This window comes from Antedon mediterranea, chromosome 11 (assembly GCF_964355755.1).
Source record: "Antedon mediterranea chromosome 11, ecAntMedi1.1, whole genome shotgun sequence".
Classification (NCBI taxonomy): domain Eukaryota; kingdom Metazoa; phylum Echinodermata; class Crinoidea; order Comatulida; family Antedonidae; genus Antedon; species Antedon mediterranea.
In genome coordinates this window covers 16,264,663-16,286,350 of record NC_092680.1, presented here as the reverse complement: position 1 = coordinate 16,286,350, position 21,688 = coordinate 16,264,663, and the positions used below count along the sequence as shown (strand labels likewise).

General features: G+C 33.2%; 3 protein-coding genes across 3 annotated transcripts; 1 reads left to right on the top strand and 2 right to left on the bottom strand.

The window, feature by feature from the left end:
- Positions 1–272: 272 nt before the first annotated feature.
- LOC140062416 (proline-rich protein PRCC-like) lies at positions 273–6,801 on the bottom strand. Its single transcript, XM_072108626.1, has 8 exons — positions 6,416–6,801; positions 4,713–4,852; positions 3,808–3,864; positions 2,647–3,345; positions 2,014–2,097; positions 1,437–1,580; positions 1,248–1,319; positions 273–865 (listed from the first exon to the last, which is right to left on the bottom strand). Exons 1-8 carry the CDS (start codon positions 6,699–6,701, stop codon positions 779–781), a joined length of 1,569 nt encoding a protein of 522 aa, XP_071964727.1. The 5' UTR covers positions 6,702–6,801; the 3' UTR covers positions 273–778.
- Positions 6,802–6,898: 97 nt separating this feature from the next.
- On the top strand, positions 6,899–11,056 carry LOC140062525 (uncharacterized). The gene is made up of 6 exons (XM_072108779.1): positions 6,899–7,006; positions 7,599–7,768; positions 7,963–8,132; positions 8,692–8,764; positions 9,382–9,518; positions 10,065–11,056. The coding sequence occupies exons 1-6, from the start codon at positions 6,933–6,935 to the stop codon at positions 10,266–10,268; spliced, it is 828 nt and encodes a 275-aa protein (XP_071964880.1). The 5' UTR covers positions 6,899–6,932; the 3' UTR covers positions 10,269–11,056.
- Positions 11,057–11,952: 896 nt separating this feature from the next.
- Positions 11,953–21,673, bottom strand: LOC140062524 (poly(A) RNA polymerase GLD2-like). Its single transcript, XM_072108778.1, has 13 exons — positions 21,567–21,673; positions 18,945–19,262; positions 17,694–17,907; positions 16,922–17,036; positions 16,424–16,515; positions 16,120–16,189; positions 15,780–15,846; positions 15,271–15,307; positions 14,751–14,790; positions 14,273–14,401; positions 13,616–13,662; positions 12,694–12,946; positions 11,953–12,092 (listed from the first exon to the last, which is right to left on the bottom strand). Exons 2-13 carry the CDS (start codon positions 19,250–19,252, stop codon positions 11,953–11,955), a joined length of 1,512 nt encoding a protein of 503 aa, XP_071964879.1. The 5' UTR covers positions 19,253–19,262; positions 21,567–21,673.
- Positions 21,674–21,688: the final 15 nt, after the last annotated feature.

Below are 21,688 nucleotides of genomic sequence, written 5' to 3'. Positions count from 1 at the left end.
CACTGTGCGCACAGTGCTAAACTAAATCCTATTATTATCACTGTGCTCAAGTACTGTACCACCAAAATGGGATAGTAGCGCACAGTGCTAAACTAAATCCTATTTATTATCACTGTGCTCAACTACAACCAGAATGGGTTGTCCGAATCCAGAGTCCCAATATTGATTTGATTGCATACATTTTAGGATAAACATTAAATGTTAGTTTTATATGTAACGCATGAATCAAAAAACAAAAGGAAAATACTTTTATAAATAATTTTAATAGGGTATAAATCTTCAAAATCTAAAATTTGTGGGCCAGTTTTAATAACTCCCTAAATATTGGTGTGTCTACTACCGTGATAATCAATAGGCGTATTCGACTGGTCATTCAAAAACTCCAGTGATTTACTCCTATATAAACAGTTTGAGGAGATAAAACTGCTGATTATCTGCTCAAAATAGCACAGATTATCAGCCTACAAGCACATATGTATTCTATACCATTAATAATAAAGCCTACCATTAATTTAAGAGTTACATACTATTTATATCTACACTATCAAACTAGTTTGACAAAAAAAGTGTGATGTGCTCGACTCCACTCCCTAACTTAGTTTATAAACACGATAAATTATAAAATAGTTTCTCCATCCTGTAATTGACGAGTTACTTGCTGTTGGATGCGTATGAAATAAAAAAAATCTGAAGTACAGTATAACTGTATATTTAAACTCCGTAGAGAACCTAGACAACTGGGCAGAATATAGTCTGTGTCTTCTGTGCCACATCCAGTTCAGAAACCATACTTAGCTTGAGTTTGCTTCCGCGTCATCCTATTTTGCGACCACTGATTTTTTAGAGCCAATTCTCTTTCTTTTGCCTATGAAAAAGTAATTAAAACATAACATGTTTATTGAACATGGCGTCCCTTCTTTTAAATGAGTATATGCAAAAATATAGTTTTACTGTATGAAATGTATGTTAAATAGTTGTAATATTCTTGTTGCATGTGTTGGAAAATATTTGCTCCTTGGCAACAATGTATTGTGTAGTTAGAGTAAGAATTTTTACATGACACAAATTTGTTTTTCTTTTTCTTTTTTATATGGATGAAATATTTCCGAAATAAAAGAAATTGAATTGATTAACCAGTGGAATAATTAATGAAGAACATTTTGTTTTAAATAGCTTTAGAGCTATCATCAAACACATATGATGTTTTTCGTTTATCATCATCGTTTCATGTACTGTACATAGATTACCTGAAAGGCTAGGTAAGTTATCTGATGTTTCCGCCGTTGTTGTGACGATGGCAAATCAGAATTCTTCTTTTTCTAAAACAAAGAAAAAGTAATGTCAGAACAATTATATAAGACTTAACCATATCATTACATTGCCTTCTCGGAAATAAATCCAGTAGGATCAAGATTTAAATATTCTTAGTAACTTACAGAATAGGACATTGGTTGTTTTTCTTCTGAGATGGTCTTTAGTAGAGCTTCCCTTGTATTGCTTCCAGCAGTCTGATCATCAGCATTTATACTAATCATATTTATATCTTCTTTACTTTGTTTCTTGCCAAAGAATTTTCTAAACTGTTACAACAAAAACTGATTTCACAAATCCAATCTTTATTTTACTAAACTAATTAATACTGGAATAGATAAAATGCCTCTTAACATTTTTACTGTAATCCATTTTCTTTTGGTCAACTGAAATGAAAATGGTACTGAGTTTGGTCTACCAGTGCTGTTCACAACAGCCATCTATTCATAGATACACTGATGAAGACTAAAGCTATGTCTACACTATCAAACTTTATACAGTATGGCAACAAAAATGTGATGTGCCTATAATATATGGACATGATGATATCATATCACTACTATATTTGGTCATATCCCTACCATATTTGGACACATCACACTTTTTTTGTCAAACTAGTTTGACTAGTTTGCCTTCAAAAGGTGGGAATATACTATTCTACTATTGGTAAGGAGCTTAGAATAAAAATAAAAATGGAGTTACCTCATCAGCATCCTCGTGAATATTACCAAACTGTGAACTTTGACCTTCGGTACTATCAGGAAATGATTTATATTCGTCGACATCCTACAATAATTAATAAAAAAGAATTTCACAATTTGAAAATAATAGGGAGGTTTCGCAACCTTACGAATACGATAACGAAAACGGATAGGTCACACATTTGTGAAACTTTTGAGCTGATCCCCATTTCATATTCGTAAAGCGTAATCGTGTTGACGAATATCATCAATCATATTCGTAACTACAAAACGAGTATAGTTTTAATCTATTTTACACATTTTGCATTTGAATCAGGAATTATTCATGATTATAATATAATTATAGATTTATTGAAAGTAATTTACTAAAATGCCTGGTCAATTTTGATAAATAGCAGTTTTTAAAGTCCTCACTCGCTTTGATGTTACGCTAGGCCTAGGCAGCCAAGCACCAAGCAACACGTACCTGCGCTTCGCTCAAATTTACCGCAGTCATAATTTGGCTTACAAAAACGTATACGTGTGCGTGATGTATCCGTTGTCGTTATCGTATTTGTAAGGTTGCGAAACCTCCCTAATGGTACAGAATAAACAGTGGATAAAGTTGTAAAAATACTTTTACAGACCGATTTACCTGGTATGGTTCATTATATTCATATGAACTTTGACCTTCCTCATAGTAATTGCTACTATAATCATAGCTACCATAGTAACTTGAAGTAACCTGGCCATATCCAGTGGCAGTACTAGTATATGCTTTGCTGAAACTGAGTGGCGCATCAGCCATGTCATTTGATGATTTAAAGTCTGTTGTAGAATTTGGGGTCAAGGGTTCATTAGTGTTTATTTGTGAAGTGCTTGGTAATTGGCTGGATAGTGCGGATGACGTTGACGACACAGAGCTAGTGGAGATTGCTTTAACGTTACTTGATGCTTCCTGCAGCACAACATCTGTTTTTATTACAGCACAAGGTTTAACACTATCTACTTTAAGTAGATCTGTATTTACAGTACTAGATGGTAATGTTTTACTCTTAGGACAACTTGATTGTTTGATACTTGAAGATGATACCTCTGGTAATATCGTAACCATTTTATCATCTAATGCAAAGAAACTACTACCTTCTTCACCTATATCATCATCACTACCATAATCAGTACCAAAAACACTAGTTACTGTGGTGTTGGTACTTTGAGGTGCGAGTTTTGTTTGAGGTTTAGGTCTTGGTATTGATGGTTGTGGTTTTTTTCGTGACACGGTATGTGGTACAAGAATTCTACTACTCATTGCACTCTTGGGTTTAGGCAGCATAGACAACAGTCCTGAAACTCCCTAAAGTAGTAAAAAAATATTAACAGACAAAAATTCAATAGGCAGTTCAATTAACAAAAATTAACTACTTACAAAATTAGATTGTGAAGTAGAAAATTGTTATGGGAATAATGGATGTGGTCATGATACAAAGAGAGTTAAGAGTTGTCAAAACAATATAGACTACAGTATTTGATAACTTAACCACATAAAACTCATAGAAAGTAGGAAGCCTTTTGCCATTTTTTCCCAGACTGAAAAGCTAAAGTTAGATAAACCAAAACACATTCAATTGTAATTTGTATATTTAAAATACATCTCCACAAAAAAAGAAATATAAAATAATACTGACTGCATATAATATCTTCAACATACATACAGGTAATGTGATCTGAATAGTGTATTTACTATTAAACAGATTTCAAAACTTGGTCACAGCTTAATGTATTGTCATATATATCCAATATTTTTAAAGAACTCTACCTTACTTGTCGCTGGTTTCTTAGCAACTGGTTCATCATCATCCTCATCAGATCCAGGCTAAAAAATAAATAATAAATTACACTTATCTTCAATATAATTTAAAAATTTTCAAATTCTATAACCGGTGACATGCAAAGAGCTGTTTTATGTTTGACAATGACTTTACAGTTTGTAAATTATTGTAAACATTATTTGGGGATTTGAGGATGGCCAGTTTGGAAACTTTACCCAATAGCTAAAGCCTCAGTACCACTGTACTAAAAGCAAAATCATGTTTTCAATGGTAAAATATTCAAATTTGGTTTTTTTTTTCAGTTCAGTTACAGTAGTTCTGTGCAGAATATTGGTAAACCTGTTTCTTTACTACCACATTAATGTTGTAGTTAATGTCACTAGCGAGTGAGTGGCCGAGCGGTTAAGACAGTGGAACTGTACGTAGCCATAACATCGGCAAGGGTTCGAGGCTCACTCGCTCCATGGTTCTGGTGGTAGAACGAGTCTTCTCGGATAAGGACTATAAACCGTAGGTCCAGTGTACACATAGCTCATGCGCACTTTAAAGAACCTAGTACATCTTTCGAGACGTGTAGGGGGTTACCCCGGTGTACTAGTCCACACAAACACAGCCACTGTCACACACAACCACTGTGCAAATTGGGACTGGACCATTTTAGAGGTGTTTACCACCTGTTGGTCCAGATCCTTCACTAACTGAGTTAGTGAGAAGTCGAATAAATAAAAATAAATAAAAAAATGCTAATCGATATATGGGCACATCATCATTTTTTTGTTTGTAGTGTAGATATAGTTTTAGTCTTTCATATTTTGTTCTGATTAGAGAAATACACTCCTAAAAATAATTGGCATTCTTCATTTTACAAGTGAGGTAAATGCACAGTACTCACATCAGGGAGTGATGGTAGAGTTATTTTCACTGTTTGACTTTTCTTTTTTGGTGGTGGTAAACTTAGGAACGATTTTTTTATTGTTGTTGATGAAACAACTTCAGGGAGCTCTTTACTTGTTTTATGTTCTACGGGAAATCCTGAAAAGAATTGCAAACATTGTAAAAATAATAACAGATGATTTCATACTGGATTTACCTTAACTCACTGGATTTTTGTTTGTTGTTTTCTGAATAAAAACATAACTATTATGTTGTACCAATACCTTTATGCACTTGTCAATTGTAGGACCCACTATACGACCCCGGGAGAGATGCGTCATGAGTGCGTCATTTACAAATAATTATCGACGCAGGGGTGTCAAAAAACCTAGAACGATGAACGATGGTATGTCACACCAATGAACTATGGTGTGTCAATGTCCGTCACTTTATCATCCACCATATCATAAACAACATGGTCAAAGTGCGTCAAAATGGGTGCGTCATGGTCACTAAAGGTAAGTCATATTTTGGACGCATATTCATTTAATACTGTATAAGGTATGACGCACATCGGACAAATGACGCACCTCTCCCAGGGGTTGTATAGTGGGTCACGTGCAATACACAAATTACATAATGCACTAAATAAAGTTAAAGCAAACTATCATTTACTAGGCTGGGCTATACCTACTCACGACTGCAGGCCTACATACAGTAGGCGTATATTATTATAATTCCTATTTAATTCTTAACAAATTATATTAAGGTCTAGTCATAATTATGGCTTATAAATATAGGCTAAATAGTATTGGATGCCAAACATTGAAATTGACTCAATACAATAATATCATTATTAATATTATCATACGACGTATACTACTGTAGGCTATGTTTTATTATCAATCTTTTCTTTCTTTAACCTACAGTATCGTCTCACTGCTAGTTAGGGTGTGTGACCGAAACGGCCGCCGACTGAAACGGCCGCCAACATTTTCTATGGGACGCCAATACCGCCGCAGCTACAACAAGCCAATGCAGTATTATAAACGTACAGTAGTAAAGCCTATGAAACCACGATGGAGGAACAAATAAATGAAACCAAGCAATATATGTTTAAGATTAAAATCAAAGAATAAACATATTTTTTAGTTAAGTTTTTATTAAAATAATTTTTATTATAATAATTCACCATTCTAAATTTATTTAACGTATTCAAACAAATACTGTATTTTGTCCAATTTTAATTCTTTTCCTTACACTTTTACTGTATACTGTAGGCCTACATTTAAAAAATATATAAAAAACCCAACTATGTTTACACAACATTCATTATTATACGACAAACATAATAATACATAAATAATTAAAAAAATCTATCTGTTAATATTTATTAAGTCATATACGTCTAAAGTCATTACAATCTGAAAAAAAGTAAAACAATTGCATGACAAACGGCACACGTGGCGTTTCATACATTCAATTGTGTTTTAATTGGCGGCCGTTTCAGTCGGCGGCCGTTTCGGCTGTAAACCCTAGTTAGTTGTTCCTATTTTTTGCAAATCTTGGCCATGCTGTGGTAACGGTCTGTCTAACGAGGTCATCCTTTTCGAATGAGGTCTACCCCTTTTTCTTTTTTCTTTAATTATAATTATTATTATAAATAGACTTAATAATGCCGGCCTTCTACTGTATGCCTCTAGCCAAGTACTGTTACATTACCTGTTACTTTTGTGGATTTAGGTGGAGGCAAATTAGATAACAATGACCGTTTTTGTATCGGTTCATTCTTAACAGCATGACTTTTCTTCATATCAACTGTCCCAGGCCTATCATCTGATGTGTAACTGACACATTCAGCACGGTTACTTGGCGGTTGTAAACCATCATTTCCCTGGGTAACCTTGCGTTGTTTGGGGTCAGGTTTAGGCCTAGACATATTGTGTGATTTTCGACTGTCTTCTTCACCGCTTGATTCGTCACTACTCCCATAATTTACTAATGACATTATGAATCCGTTTGTAGCATTAATTGGAATCTAATAAAAATCAAACACATAAAAAAGGTTGAAATTTACGCATACACTTTTCGACCAAGTTAAAGTTTTGGTGGCCACCTCAAATATACACCGATAGAGGGCGCAAGTATATTTTATGATTTCATCATCATTTATCATTCTTGTTTATTTTTTTCATAATTAAAGAGACTCAAGAGAGGCTTCGGCCCAAATGTAGAGAAAATGAATATGAATTTCAACGACTTATTTCGTTCAATATTTGGGTTTTCAAGTAAACCAAATAACCATGGTTTAGGGTATATCGCTAAGTTTATTTACAAACAAATTATTACTCATAAATAAGCAAAAAAAGTAGCCAGAGGATCATGATGCTAGTTAGGGCCTACTAGCTAGAAAGATAGGCCTAGGCCTAGCTAGGCTAGGCCCTAGTTCTAGATAGGCCCTACTACTAGAGAGCCTCTAGAGCGTAGAGGCCTAGGCTAGTAGTACTACTACTAGCTAGTAGTAGACTAGGACTAGGTTAACAGTAGGCTAGATAGACGTAGGCCCTACCCACTGTCCAGACATTCAGAACTATGTATGGACCAGGCAGGGTCAGACGAAATTCTTATCACTGTATACGAAGTAAGAAAAAAAGAGTAGGCCTAGCTAGCACATGTCTGATTTATTTATGCATAACTAATTACAATAGAACTATTAACCAATCAGAACATTGGCTATAGGCTACTGTTTGAGTTGGTTAAACAATAGTAATGGCTATCCATAGTTTAGGTCACTGTAAAACATAATATTATGGTTATGAGACAGATGAGTGAATCTTTATAAGCCTCACATTTCTAAAGTTAATAGTTCAATGCTTTAACATTGATTTTTTTTTCATAAATGTAGGGATTTTATAGATGATGATGAAGACAATGACTTTGGTTCAAGAGACTGGGGTGAGGACGATGGTGTCTTTGGAGATATGCATGACCAATTTTTCAAGGAAACACAAGAAATGTTTAGCCACTTCCAGGAGATGTTTAGCAGTTTCGGTTTTGCTGAGTTCCCCCAAATAGGTATCATAACCATCGGTGTATTTTAGTACTGCATTAGATTTGTTATTTTATTTTTCCTGTAATGTACTGTATAGTGTAATTATATACTGTAGGCCTACATTTACAGAATTCTCATTTTAGTTGAGATTTGAGGTTGAAAGGATTTACTTATAATTACTATAGTAAATGTCCCTAATATTGATACATTTTTACAGGTCTTCCAGAAATGGAACACGATGGGTCAATGCCAAGATCCAAATCACCAAGAAATGAGATGTTAAAGTCAGATGAACACTCCAGTGATACATACAAAGGAAGCAGACAGAATGAAGATTCCAGACAGGGAGGATCAAACTGGTTCTCGCCTTCCTACAAAAGACCATCAGTAAGTGAACTATGATTGTTTTTGTAGTACAGTATTGTGATAACTGGCAATAAATAACAAGGCAATCCAAAGCTCTGTCTACACTCTCAAACTTTATAGGACACTAATGTGATGTGCCCATATGTCTAATGTTGTTTAATAATGTCAAACTTATTCATAACAGCAATTGCAATATAGAATAATTTTTACATTACTGTAATTGTAAAGGGCAATTTAGACAGGTCAAAATTGCATTGCAATTCGTGCAAAATTGTTTTTTTTTCTTTGTCTCTTGTCCAATTGCTTATATGTGTACACTAAGAGATAAAATCGTTGCACCCTGCTTGTTCTTACGAAATACGAGAAATTTCTACGTTCTGGTTCCATATTCCATTCGGCCTTCGACCTCACAGAATATGGAACCAGAACGTAGATATTTCCCGTATTCCGTGAACAAGCAGGGTGTAACTAATAATATTCAACACTTCTGATGGAAAAATTTATGTATATTAGTTATTATTTGTTATGTTAAATGTATTTTTTTATACTTGATATTAATTGTCCTATTTTTGTGTGTTAGTTTGGCGATATATTTAAGATTCCATCGTTAGATATCGGTCCACACTCAAATAATGGAAAAAAAGAAGACAGAGGTATTGTAATAATTATATTTTATTTATTTTTCGTTTTTAATTTACTACCAATGAATAGAAAGAGCTTTTTGGCCTTCTAGTATCTATGCCAAAGACATGATTACAAGCAACTGAAACAATATTAAATGCTCAGTGAAATCTGAAAATAATAATTTCGGAGAGGACGTGGCTTAACCCCCTGTATGTTTTCAGAGGGACATAGACCCCTAGATAAATTTGTTGATCAAAGAAGTAAGACCATGTATGTTTTATATTGTACTTAGTAAGCTCTTAACATTATTACCCAGCACATTTTTAAACATTTTTTATCAAACATGTATGGAAACATACTCCCATAATGCAACTAGTAATAAGCGCAAAGTTGTGTCTTTACCTTACCAGGTGCCCATTTATACACCTGGGTGGATAGATGCATACATGTCTTACTTCAGACATGATCAGTAATCCACATCCAACACACACCCTTACTAGAGCGTTATTCTTATCTGATCTGTTAAAATAACAAGACTGGTTTTAAAAAAGGGTTATAATGTGGTACTGTGTAGAGTGGTACACACATTAAGGCATTGAAAGTAAAATAGTATACATATTCCATATCTTTCCTTTGAATATTTCAGATCTAGATAAGCATATTGACCAATCAAATTTGGATCTCATTCTCCCAAAAGAACGAGATGAGACAATGCCAAGTATGCCTGGTCAGAAATCATTCTTCCGTAGTATTTCTGTCAGAACAATCAGACGTGCTGATGGGGTGAGTTTGTTAACATTTACTTTCATTTATCAATTCATAATAAAAACATCTATTTCATTTGGCACATACTATTATTTAATGATGCAATCCAAGGGCTACTGTGGCAATATTACAACATAGTTTAAAAATGGATTGATGATTTAAGCGTCTGCCGACCCATTTTTGTCTTGTTTTGTTTCACAATTAAAAAAGTCCATTTTACATTGTATGGAATATTCACGAGTCATACAATAAACATATTTAAAATAATTTTAGAAATCTTTTATACTTAATTTGAATACAAATAATGTAATGCACTGCACCTCCTTAAACTGTTTTTGAAATCAAAATGTTTGGGACCCAACAATATGTCCCTTTAATAGGGGTGTCCCTTTAATAGGGGGTGTCCCCCGAGAGATTGACCACAGTGTTGTGATTCACCTTGTTCGTTTCACAAGAATGTGTGTGGGCATAGCTTGAATATGGGTTTCCTAAAGTAAAGGATCGGTTCTACTGTATACAGTATAACACTTTTCACAATAAAAATGATCATTTTTCTTTTTTTAGACCACTGAAACACATCGTACAGAGAAAGATTCCGAGGGTAACGTAAAGAAAACCATCTCATCAACTGATGATAATGGACGACCAACTGATATCATCATTGATGATAAGGGACAACCTTTAATTCAAGATAATTTTCAAGAAATACCACCATTGAAAGACAAACAAAGCTCATCCATTTTCAGCAAGTTTTTTGGATCATGGTAACATGCATTTTAATAAAAAAGAAAAAAAAGATAGTATAAAATATATTTATAAATATATGGTGTTGATATTGATAAACAGTTAATTATTTCACATTAAATAACAGTTGATAAGTCTTTGTTTAATCATTTTTCATTGTGTGGGTATGTACCATCTTAAAGTAAATATTACAAGTACAACTATCAAAATGTAATTCTGTAGTGCTATATGGAAGCAACAGCACTGATTTCTGTAAACTGTATACATTTCACAGGTTTATAACAGAATACAGAAACGCTGTAGAGACAAAGAATAACAAAAATGTTGTGCATCAAGCCCTTTCTACACTATCAAACTAGTGTGATGTGCCCAAGTATGGTAGTGATATGCTTAATATCATCATGTCCATATATGGGCATATCACATTTGTTTGTCACAGTTTGATAGTGCAAACAGAGCTTTACATGGAATCCTAAAAGAAAATGAAAGATATTTACTTTTTCAAACGCTTTGGCTAACTGAAAGGTATAGTGTATAAGACACTGGACACGTTCTCATAGTAAAAGTGGTTCACAGTTAATGTTTTTATTGCTTATTTTGAAAGGTTGAGAAATACTCTTCAAAGATATAAACACGTTTCTTGAATATATCAATTATATTATGTATTATAAGTTTTCATAAATCCTAACTAAAAACTGCTGAAATTATAATATTCAATCAAAAACAGAAAAGCATACTAACAAAATGCTATACGTTGTGAAAACAACTTTATTAATGTAATATCAATACAAATTATACACTTTACATTTTTACAAGTTTTAAACAGAATATACAATTTGAAACCTAAGTTTCTACAATGGTTATCAAATGATATTATTTATTCTGATCAAGAAGCAAAATTCTTCTCAAATCACAAAGCACAGGACTTTTCTGTTTTATACATGGTTTCTATTAAAATGTTTTTAAGCAACAAACTTTCTGGGAAAAGATAGTAATACTTATTTATTAAATTTTGAGAGGTTTGGTTGTACCAAGGCAATCTAACAACAGGACACTGAGCTTGCCTTGCCAAGATAGTCGCATGTCTGACTGCGACAAATGCCATCAGCAGTGGTCTCTTTTTAGGGGCATGGAACTGATTGTGTTGCAACCACAGAAGAAACCTTTTGATCGTTGGAGCTCAGCATCTTGTTGTTAGATTGCCTTGGACAGCATCAAATAGAACTGTCATCAGTTATCCGTTCTGTATTTAGGATCGTTTATAGATTTTTTTTCTCAATATTTTTAGTTGTAAAATTAACAATCATCAATAGTTACCATAGTTATCTCAATACAACTTGAACTTGTTAATTTAATTAATGTAGATACAACTTAATAGAAATAATATTAAATAAGAAAAAGAACAAAACTTCTCTAAAATTGTGCTCTTAAAAAAAAAAAAATTAAACTTTGGTTAACTTACAATGTATCCATTTGTAGTTTTTAGTTTGTCATATATTGAGTCTTAACTTGTTTCCGGTGTGTTCAGAAAGTTCAATGCATTAAATAAGTCAGTACCCTGAGTTAAATGGATTGAACCAGCCTAATTCAACATCTTGCCCACCTCAAGAAATCCATGCAACCATGTTCCAGGTTATGCACTTGACCTTTGACATAGCTTCTCCTCCCGTCTTCTTTTGGTTATTATACCGTATAACCAATACGATTGTCAACCGAGACATAAATCATTTACCTTTAGATTTTTTGGTTTGCTTAATTTCTTTGCAGCCTTGTTCATTGCTCTTATGATTACCCTAAAGCTCTGTTCGCTATACACTGCACGGGCTGTGTTTGTTTTGTCAAAGGGTTCTTGAGAAAAATAAAATATGAACATTTAGTAAACATAGATAGATGTAATTGAAAAAATAGCTTATGAGACAGATACATGATCAGACATACATTTTAAATGCAGAGTGCTAATTATTATTATCTGTATTTCATTAAATTGTTGGTTAAGTAATGTTTTCATTATTTTAATTGTAATTCTTGAAATATATACAAAATCCAACTTTTACTGATGAAAAAATGTCTGCTTAACCCTTTGAAGACACGAGGTTTCTACCCCAAGTGGCTGAGGCTGAATAAGGTATTTTTAATAGTAAATTACCCCATATTGGGATACGGGCCACGTCTTTGAAGGGTTAATAGGGGAGGTTTCCATTTTCAAGAAGTATTTAATTTTTTTATTTAATTTCAACCATATCAAAAAATCGCATATTATAGGATGCCTTAAAAATATAAAAAACAAAGTAAAATACCAAAATATGTTGCATGTTGATACTGTAGCCAGGTCTGCTGTACCAAATGTAATTATTATTGGTGCAGTGTAAAGTATGTGAGGTCCAATTGTATAACTACAGGATGATCACATCTGAAACCCAATTCACCCCTAGCAATAAGCCAATTTTACCTTCAATGTGTATAAACTTTTTTTTCCAGTCTCCAACAGTTTCAATAGAACTGAGCAACAATGGACGCCCCAATCTCACGGAAACTACATCTTTGTAAAAATGGAAGTCTTTCGTGTAGAATGACATGAATCCATCTAGTAGTTGACAGAAGCTTTGTTTGTTCCTGGATTCAAAGTTTATCCACGATGGCAGTTGATCTTCTGGGGCTAGATTTTGTAGATCCCAAACGCTAATACTGTTCAAAAATTTTTGCTGTAAAAATAGACAAATTTAGTAAATAAAATATAATAAAATTAAAAAATAAATAAAATGTAATTCAATTTAATAAATTTCAGAACTTTATCATATCTGTAAACTATGTTGGAGTTATTTTAAAATGATGTAGATTTAACATTTAAAAATGGATTTAGTATTACACTGCTGGTAACACCATCTAGCTAGTGGATTTGTGATACTAAGCAGCCAGCCAAGGTATAGCACTGTACAGCAGACATACAGACGTTGCTTACTGTCTTTATTTATGATGACCGCATCATTTTGATGTAGAAAAAATTGGCAACAATTACAGAATGTGGTATTTGGTCATTGAAAAGAGATCAGAAAAACAACAAATTTTTGTGCAATAATCACAATTCTGATTAAAAGGTGTCACGACAAAAGTTTCTCTACTTTAGTTCCTTTAAATTGGTTGACATACTTTAAAGCTCTGTCTAGACTATCAAACTAGTTTGACCAAAAAAGTGTAATGTGCCCAAATGTGGTAGTGATATGCCCAAATATGGTATTGATATGCCCAAATATGGTATTGGTATGACATCATCATGTCTATTATGGGCACATCACATTTTTGTAGAAAGAACTTTAAAACACTGTGCCTTGGTATAATGCGCTGTATCAAATATGACAAAATATTTCACTTACTGGGTATTTCTGCTGCAACGATATCAAAACAGGGGGCTTAGCACCAACTGTTAGAATAAAAAAAATATTGAATTATTTAAATTATTTATTAATAATTTCATTGTATTTTGATTATGTCTCTTTTCCTTTTTGATTTTGGTGAGCCACTTGGCAGAGATTTATTTCTCATTTTGGTTAATCCATCATTTGGATTTTTAACTCTTTTCTTTTGTCATTTGTTTTATCTTTGTACTTTTCTGACAAAATATATTGAATGACAATTAAATTGATGGTATATGAAAAAATAATGAAAATATTATTCATGTTTTATGAAACACCTACTGTTTTAAATTTAAGGCCGTGTTTCCACAGCCAAAACCAAAATTATCAGTTAATTCATTAACCAATCGGTATTTAATTAAAAATAAAGTGTGCATGATCAGTCATTACCAAACAACCAGGTGCCCAATCACAACGCAACTATTTTCTTTCAGGTCAAAAGTTAACAATTATTGCATTTATCTGATAATTATATGATTTGAATGAGATCATTATCAGTTTATGGTGGAGTGGAATCAGTTAAACCTAGTTTTCACAGGAACTTTACTGGTTAATTTTCATCAGTTAATTTTTGGCTGTGGATTTACGGCCCAAGTGAACTGCATTTTCCTTGTTTACCTTGCAAGTAATACAACACCATTAGTACTACTGAATAACTTGACAATGTTCCTTTGCTCGCATCATTAATTCCTACATCGCTCGCCCATTTCTTTATCGCAAGGATTAGCGGTGCTACTCTCCAATCCACTGCAATATTAAGTCAAGCAATCAATATTCATATTATTACCTAGCAATTTTAAATTCTATAAAGATAGAAGTCTCTTTCTCAATTTTAAAACATTTGCCCTTTTTGAAAGAAAGATAATTAAGTAACATTAATAGTCACATGTATAAACTACAAATAACAATTTACAAATTGCATACAAAAACAGAGCGCTTCTAATATCTCACAAATCTATCATTTAGCAAGAAAACAATAAAAAACATAATTGGTTTGTGATTATGTTTAAATGGAAGTATACTTCTTGTTTTATTGAGAAAATATATAAATACAATTATTATTATCTATCTAATTATTAAATTATTTGTTACTTACATTTTGAGTAAAGCTGCATCAGGTATGTATTTCTGATTCCCTGTAATAAATGTAATAATGATTGCTTATTAAAGTATTCTTTTATACATTCTTAAAGAATCTCTTCTTTTATAAATGACATTTACGTTTGTTGTTTTCAATAATAAAATGTGTGGGTGTATTTTATGCATATGTTAACTAAAACCAGCCAATGATTGCCTGATGTTCTCAATAGTGAGGACGGCTAAATGTCAACTCAGGCAGTATAGGTTGTCTGGTTGGGAGAAAACTAGACATGTTTAATGCTTTCCCCAACGATCTAAAAACTACGGCCAAAGCTATTTCAAGACGACTCATCTCGTCTGGATTCAACTCAGACGAGTCAAGATATTTCGTCGGGCATCGTCATACGAGGCTGTCTGAACAAAACAAGTAACGTGATGGTATTCTGCTAGATATTTGGCGGAAAACTGTTATGTTTTACTTGGTAAGCAGGACATTCTGTCAGAGAAAGTTACAAAAATTGTTTGACAAAACTTACTGTTGCATTGTTGATGTTTAGGTCACATTCAATTTTCCTACAAAAGAAATATTTGCGAATAATCATTTACCTATAAGGCGAACTCAATTGACATTTGTTTGGGTTTGAGACCTATCTGTGCCGAATTATTTGTATCCTTGGATGAAGCTGTTGGTCCTGTGCATATACATAGTACATGATTTTCGACTTAAAGTGAATAACTTTAATATTACTTTGATATGGCCAATTTAAATTTTGAATATTTTGACCTTAATTTTTTTGTGTTTTAAGGGACAATACATCTTTAAACTTCGTATATACTCTATTTCTAATAAAACAATTCAATCTTTTATCAACTTAGGCCAAAGTATATGTAATTTCTCTGGACCACTCTATAGTCACCACAGATATACTTTCATCATCAGTGCTTCTATGAATGGATGATTTTGGGAGCAGGAACGCTAATAGAACAAACCCAGTACCAGTAATTTCAATCATTCGGGATGTTTATTTTAAATTGATAATCTTACCTTAAACAATCATAGAATTTTAAAATGGGAACTTTTGCCGGAATAACTAGAGGTTTTCGTACAAAATCTATAAAAAAAAAACCAAAAAGTGTGATTAGATAAAGATAAAGATATAATTACTGTATGACAGTAAACATACATACTGTCTCTATGGATTAAAACCACATAAAAAAATGCTAGAGTTTAGTACGTTTCATGAAAGACAAACAAACTCTAAAACTATTAATTTATGTACTTTTACTCAAATCTTCTAAAATTAACTGATTCTATACCAATAAAACTACTTAATTTCTGGTACTTCTTCTCATCCTCAATAATAAAGAAAAAAACATTTACTCACGAAAAGACCGTCTACTCAGTTCAACTAATATCCGTTGTAACATCATTTTTGCAGTATGCTTCTGACTTATCTGAACAAACAAAGCAATAAAAATACTTTCTTACAACTATTATAACATAAATATGTAGTGTAAGCATAAATTAGTTTCTATTATTTGAATACAATTGTATTCAAATATAAGAAACTGCTTTGCTTTGTATCAAGTAAAGAAATAAAAAAAAACATCAAAATGCTACATCTTTGTTGCTTTTATTAATATATTGAAGAGATAAAAAAAATAAACAATTATAGAGGTTGGACTTACTGTTTCATTTGATATCATAAGGCACATATCAACATCACTATCAGTACTACCGAATCCATTCATAGAAGAACCAACTAAAAACAACCCACCATCTGTACAAAAGAAATATTCAAGGCTTATATCTGGTAGAGTGCTTTTATTGGCTAAACCCAGTGGCTCCAAAGCTAAAGGGGCTCGAAAGCTAAAGGGGCTTCAGAGTATGGGCAGCTCCAATACAACTACACAGCATTAGAAGGTCCTTAGGAGTGCTAAACCAGGGCCAATTTCCTCTGCTTTACTCCACTGATACTGGTCACAAATGCATGTTTATCAACTGTGCTGGGTGGATGTGGACAGGGACACGCACATGCTAACCCAACCAAGTTCAACATAGAACCCACTTAAGAAACATATGGAGACACGAAAGTACTGCTGTATTTAACCACACCCTCAGACTTCTCCAGCTACATCACTGCAATTTATATAATATCTATCAAATAAAAAAACACTTTTACCCACATGGATAAAGAAATTGAATCACAGTAGCCAAGTCATTTCTAAGAGCCACTTTCCTTCGTAGATCAGCTTTTGTTTGTTTTCTTTCCAGGAAATGTTCCCAGATATCTTTGGAAAGCTGAAAAAATGTAAATTACATAAAATAATATTCTGAATGATCATAAAATAAAAACAGTACTGGGGTTGATCAGCAATCTTCCATGTAACCTACTCTTCCATTCATTACTGATAAAGATTGGACCAGATACCCGATTTTACTTTGACTTCAGATTGAAAATTGATGTTGGGCAAGACTTAAGCTCTATCTACACTATCAAACTTTATGCGACAAAAAAATGTTATGTGCACATATATGGACGATGATGTCATATCACTACCATATTTGGACATATCACTACCATATTTGGGCACATCACGCTTATTTTGTCTTTAATTGAACAACTGTCCTAGGTACAGTATATAGACATGCAATAATGAATCTGTTAATTAATAATACAACATGCTAGTTAATAAAACCCAGTTCCATAATTATTGCAGGCATACAGTAGTATCACAGCGATTATCCTTTTATCATAAACACACTCATTTTGATGAAATCAGCCATGCACTTGCGCTGTCTACACTGTCAAACTAGTTTGAATGACAAATGTGATGTTCTCAAACATGGTAATAATATGATGTTATTGTGTCCATATATGGACATAGACATTGGTAGTACAGTATAACCAGAGCTTTAGTCTGGTATAATAAAACAGGAAAAAACTGAATGAAATACCATATCGGTGTCTGTTAATGAGGTTCCAGTTGGAGGTACTCTTGATGGCGTTGCATTCTTCGAGGTTTGTGGGGTCTGAGTGCAAGGTATACTACTAGTGTCTTTCTTTTTTTTGGAGCTACTGCCATTGTCATCATCTCTTCTTCTCTTCCTTTTTGTAGGCTGTTCATTGACATTGTTATCAAACACTCTTTTTCTAGATAGATTCTGTTGTCTGTGGGTTAAGAATAAATTTAATCAAACCCTCAAATACTCCAAGTACTCAAAAATAGAGCAGCCAAAATAATTACACATACATCTAGGTATGACTCTAGCTCACAGGCGCTCAAAGATTTAAATTGGCCTAATTTAGAAGAAAAACAATATTACAACGAAGCAGTCACAATGTATAAAATAATGAATAACTTAAAACCATCCTACTTAAGAAACAGATTCTATGAACGCAAACAAACATATAATACTAGATCAAAAGATATTCTAAGTTTACATAAGGCAAACACTGAGTACAAAAAGAAAAGTTTCTCGTATTCTGGCGCAAAGCTATGGAATAGTTTAAATGCTATAAACTCAAATTCAATTACAGCTCCTAATATACATATATTTAAAAAAATAATAAATGACTGAAGATAAGATATACTTGAAACTCTATGTTTTTCAATCATTATGTACTGTAAATAGTTTTGTAGTAAGTAACGGCCTTGTGAAAAACACCAATCTGGTGATCCAAGTGTTGCATCCGTTTTTAAATAAAGTTGTTATTATTATAATCACAAATTACTAAAGTTAGATTGAACGCGTTTGGAAACTTGCTGTGCGTGCCGTCTATAACTGCTCTACTTCATGTGTAAAGTTGGAGCACCGTCTTTTTAATTGTCTAGCTTCCTAACATAGCATTCATCAATGGTTTACAATGTATAACTTGAATAAAAATAGATGTGTTATAAAACAAATAATTGTAAAAATTGACTGCTCTATTTTTAACTTTTGTCTCGTAATAAATAGAGCAGTCACCATCAAACTCATTAACATTCATTATTTTATTATGATAAAGTAAATAATAATACCGTAAATCAATCGTACGTAATTTACATACTAGAAAAGTGTGATGTGTCCAAATATGGTGGTGATTGCCCAAATATGTTAGCGATATGACATCATGTCCATATATGGCCACATCACATAAAGTTTGATAGTGTAGATGGAGCTTTAGGTTAATTAAATTACTATTAAAATAGTAAAATTATACTCTACCCTCCATAATATCTTTGGGCTGGTGGGTTACTCCATGGCGGCTGGTGCATACCGGTATTTGGTGTTCTGTAATCAGAATCGTAATTATTTCTTTGAGTGCCACGGACCGGGTGCATGGGTCCAGGTCCTGAAATTGCCCCAGGTCCTGATATCACCCTTTGTGCAAGAGGTGGGGGATAGGTGACACTTCTGCTGTTACTGTATTCAAAGGTCCTTATCTGGTTTCTGTGAAAGTCATTTAGCCTTTGGTAGACGGGAGTTTGTAGAATAAATCCATTTGGACTGACATATGAATTGTCTTGATACATTTTGTCAATTCTACAAAAATAAATAAAATATGAATATGCATAGCTACTGTATGTCAAGTGAGTGAACATTTAGCTAATGTAGATGATACACATTTAAGCATAAAATTGTTGGCGCTAGTTTCGTTTCGCACCTGTTTTTATTTCGACTTCCTTTTGCCTCCAAATTTGTTAAGTAACTTATTGTGAATACCACACCTTAAAATTGTAACAAATTGTAAAAAAGTAACGAATAAATCCTTGAAATTTATGATTTTACAGACATGTTTCTCGCATACCGTTCGCGAATTTAGCATACTCGAAGTTCAATATTTTCGTTTCTATGGAGCACCAAAAGAGCACTATAATAGATGGTTAAAAACTTTTATAATGCATCTATTATTGAAATACACGTTTAACTTTAATATATTTTGTTTTTTGTTGCTGTAACATTTTACTGCTAATTAATAATGTGCTGTTTTTCAAATATCAACCTAACCCTAACCCTAAATCAGCATCACTACCTTAGCCTAGGCCTAAGAGGAATATTATTTAGATCATTGAGGTATAAACCTACAGTACATGTAATATAATGATGAATTTGTCGATTTTCATTCTTAAAAGTTAACGAAAACTGCGAAAACCATGTACAGTATCAACAGTAACATTTTTGTTGCATTGAAATTGACAATATGTTAAAATTGAATGTAATTTTCACCAATAAATGCATTAAATATACGCATTATACTGAGTTTTTAGCCCTCTATTATGATTCCTCTTTTGGCGCTCCATAGAAACAACAACATTGAACATGGAGTATGCGAAATTCACGAACCGATGTGCGAGAAACACGTCTGTAAATTCATCAATTTAAAGGATTTATTTGTTACTTTTTGTGTGATCTCCTTCGTAAAAGTATTTTTGAGGCCTAATTCTAAGGTGTGGTATGGTACTTACGATAAGTTTCGGGGCGAAATAAATGACAGGTGTGAAATGGAACTAGGCCTAGCGCCAAATTGTTTTATATTAAAGCCCCATTCCCTACGTTTTTTAGATCTAATTTAAGATCACAAACTATATTTAATGTAAAAATAATACTATATGGTCCTATTGCGATAACTTTTTTCGTCTTTAAACGGTTAAAAATGTGAAAAATAAATCGATTCTAATAATTATAGCGGCCCGCTATAAATCCCAAAATGCATTGCGCGCGGATTGATATTTTTGTTTTTCACCTGTAATTCGCCCACTTTTCGATCGATCGTGAAGCCAAAACAAATGGAAGACTCCTAACTTTTCAGCGAAAATACCGGGTTTTCCCCAATTTGTATCAACGGAGTCTGGCAAAAATAGAAAGACAATTAATGCAGCAACTATACAACGTCAGGCTAGGTATATAGCTAGCGTACGATGTTCGTACGTTATCGATGTTTACCAGCTAGGCCTACAAAACTAAGCCTAGCTAGGCTAGGCCTAAGACCGTCCACGAGAGGTCGATCGCCGCGAGCTACTTAGGTAGTGCATTGTTTCTCACTTTTTATCATAATTTACCATAAAACGTACATTTAAGACAAGGAATGACATGGTTTAATGTTTTTAAAGTGATATATATGTATTATTTTCCAAAAAACGTCCAAAATTGCAGGGAAGGGGTCTTTAAACTAGACTAAATTAAAATTAAAGACTGGAACATGCACAATTATTTAATCATTAATTAATGCCTATAATTTTATATATTTAGTAATAGTATTTAAACACACAGAGAACCTTTAAATTAGGATTAGGGCCTACTACTAGTTAGGCCCAGAAAGAAGGCCTTATTTTAGCTGTCCTAGCTAGTGCCTGCCTAGCTAGGCTAGACCTATAGAATAGGCTGAGTATAGGACCATGACAGGTAGGCATCTAGCTAGCAGCTAAGAAGGATCAGGCCAGTCCTCACTTCACTGGAGGATCCGACACCATCAATCACAGTCTAAGATAAGATAAGATAACTTTTATTGATCCTCAAAAAGGAAATTCATTGCTCGTCATAATAACAAGAAAACACAATAAAAACAAATATAGCATAAAACCATTCATATAAAAACATCAAAAAAATACAAGATAAAATTATCTTCTTGACTTTCTGTTGTACTGGACTGGATGATACCTAGCTAGCTAAGCTAGCTAGGCCTCTAAGGCCTAGCCTAGCCTAGTAAAATGGGGAGGACTAGGCCTAGGCCTAGCCTAGCTAGGCCACTAACTAACTAAGCTAAACTAGGCCTAGCCTATCTAGGCCTAGAATTCTAGCATTTGGGCTCTAAAATAATTACAAACACGTTGATGTAATATTAGTTACAAATTTAGAATATCTAGTAGCAGATCGCTTTCAACCAAGAGATGATCGCTTTTCTTATTACGTCTCGCCGAACCGTAAATGATGTTATTTGTGTACCACCACACCGTTTAGCGTGTATTTGG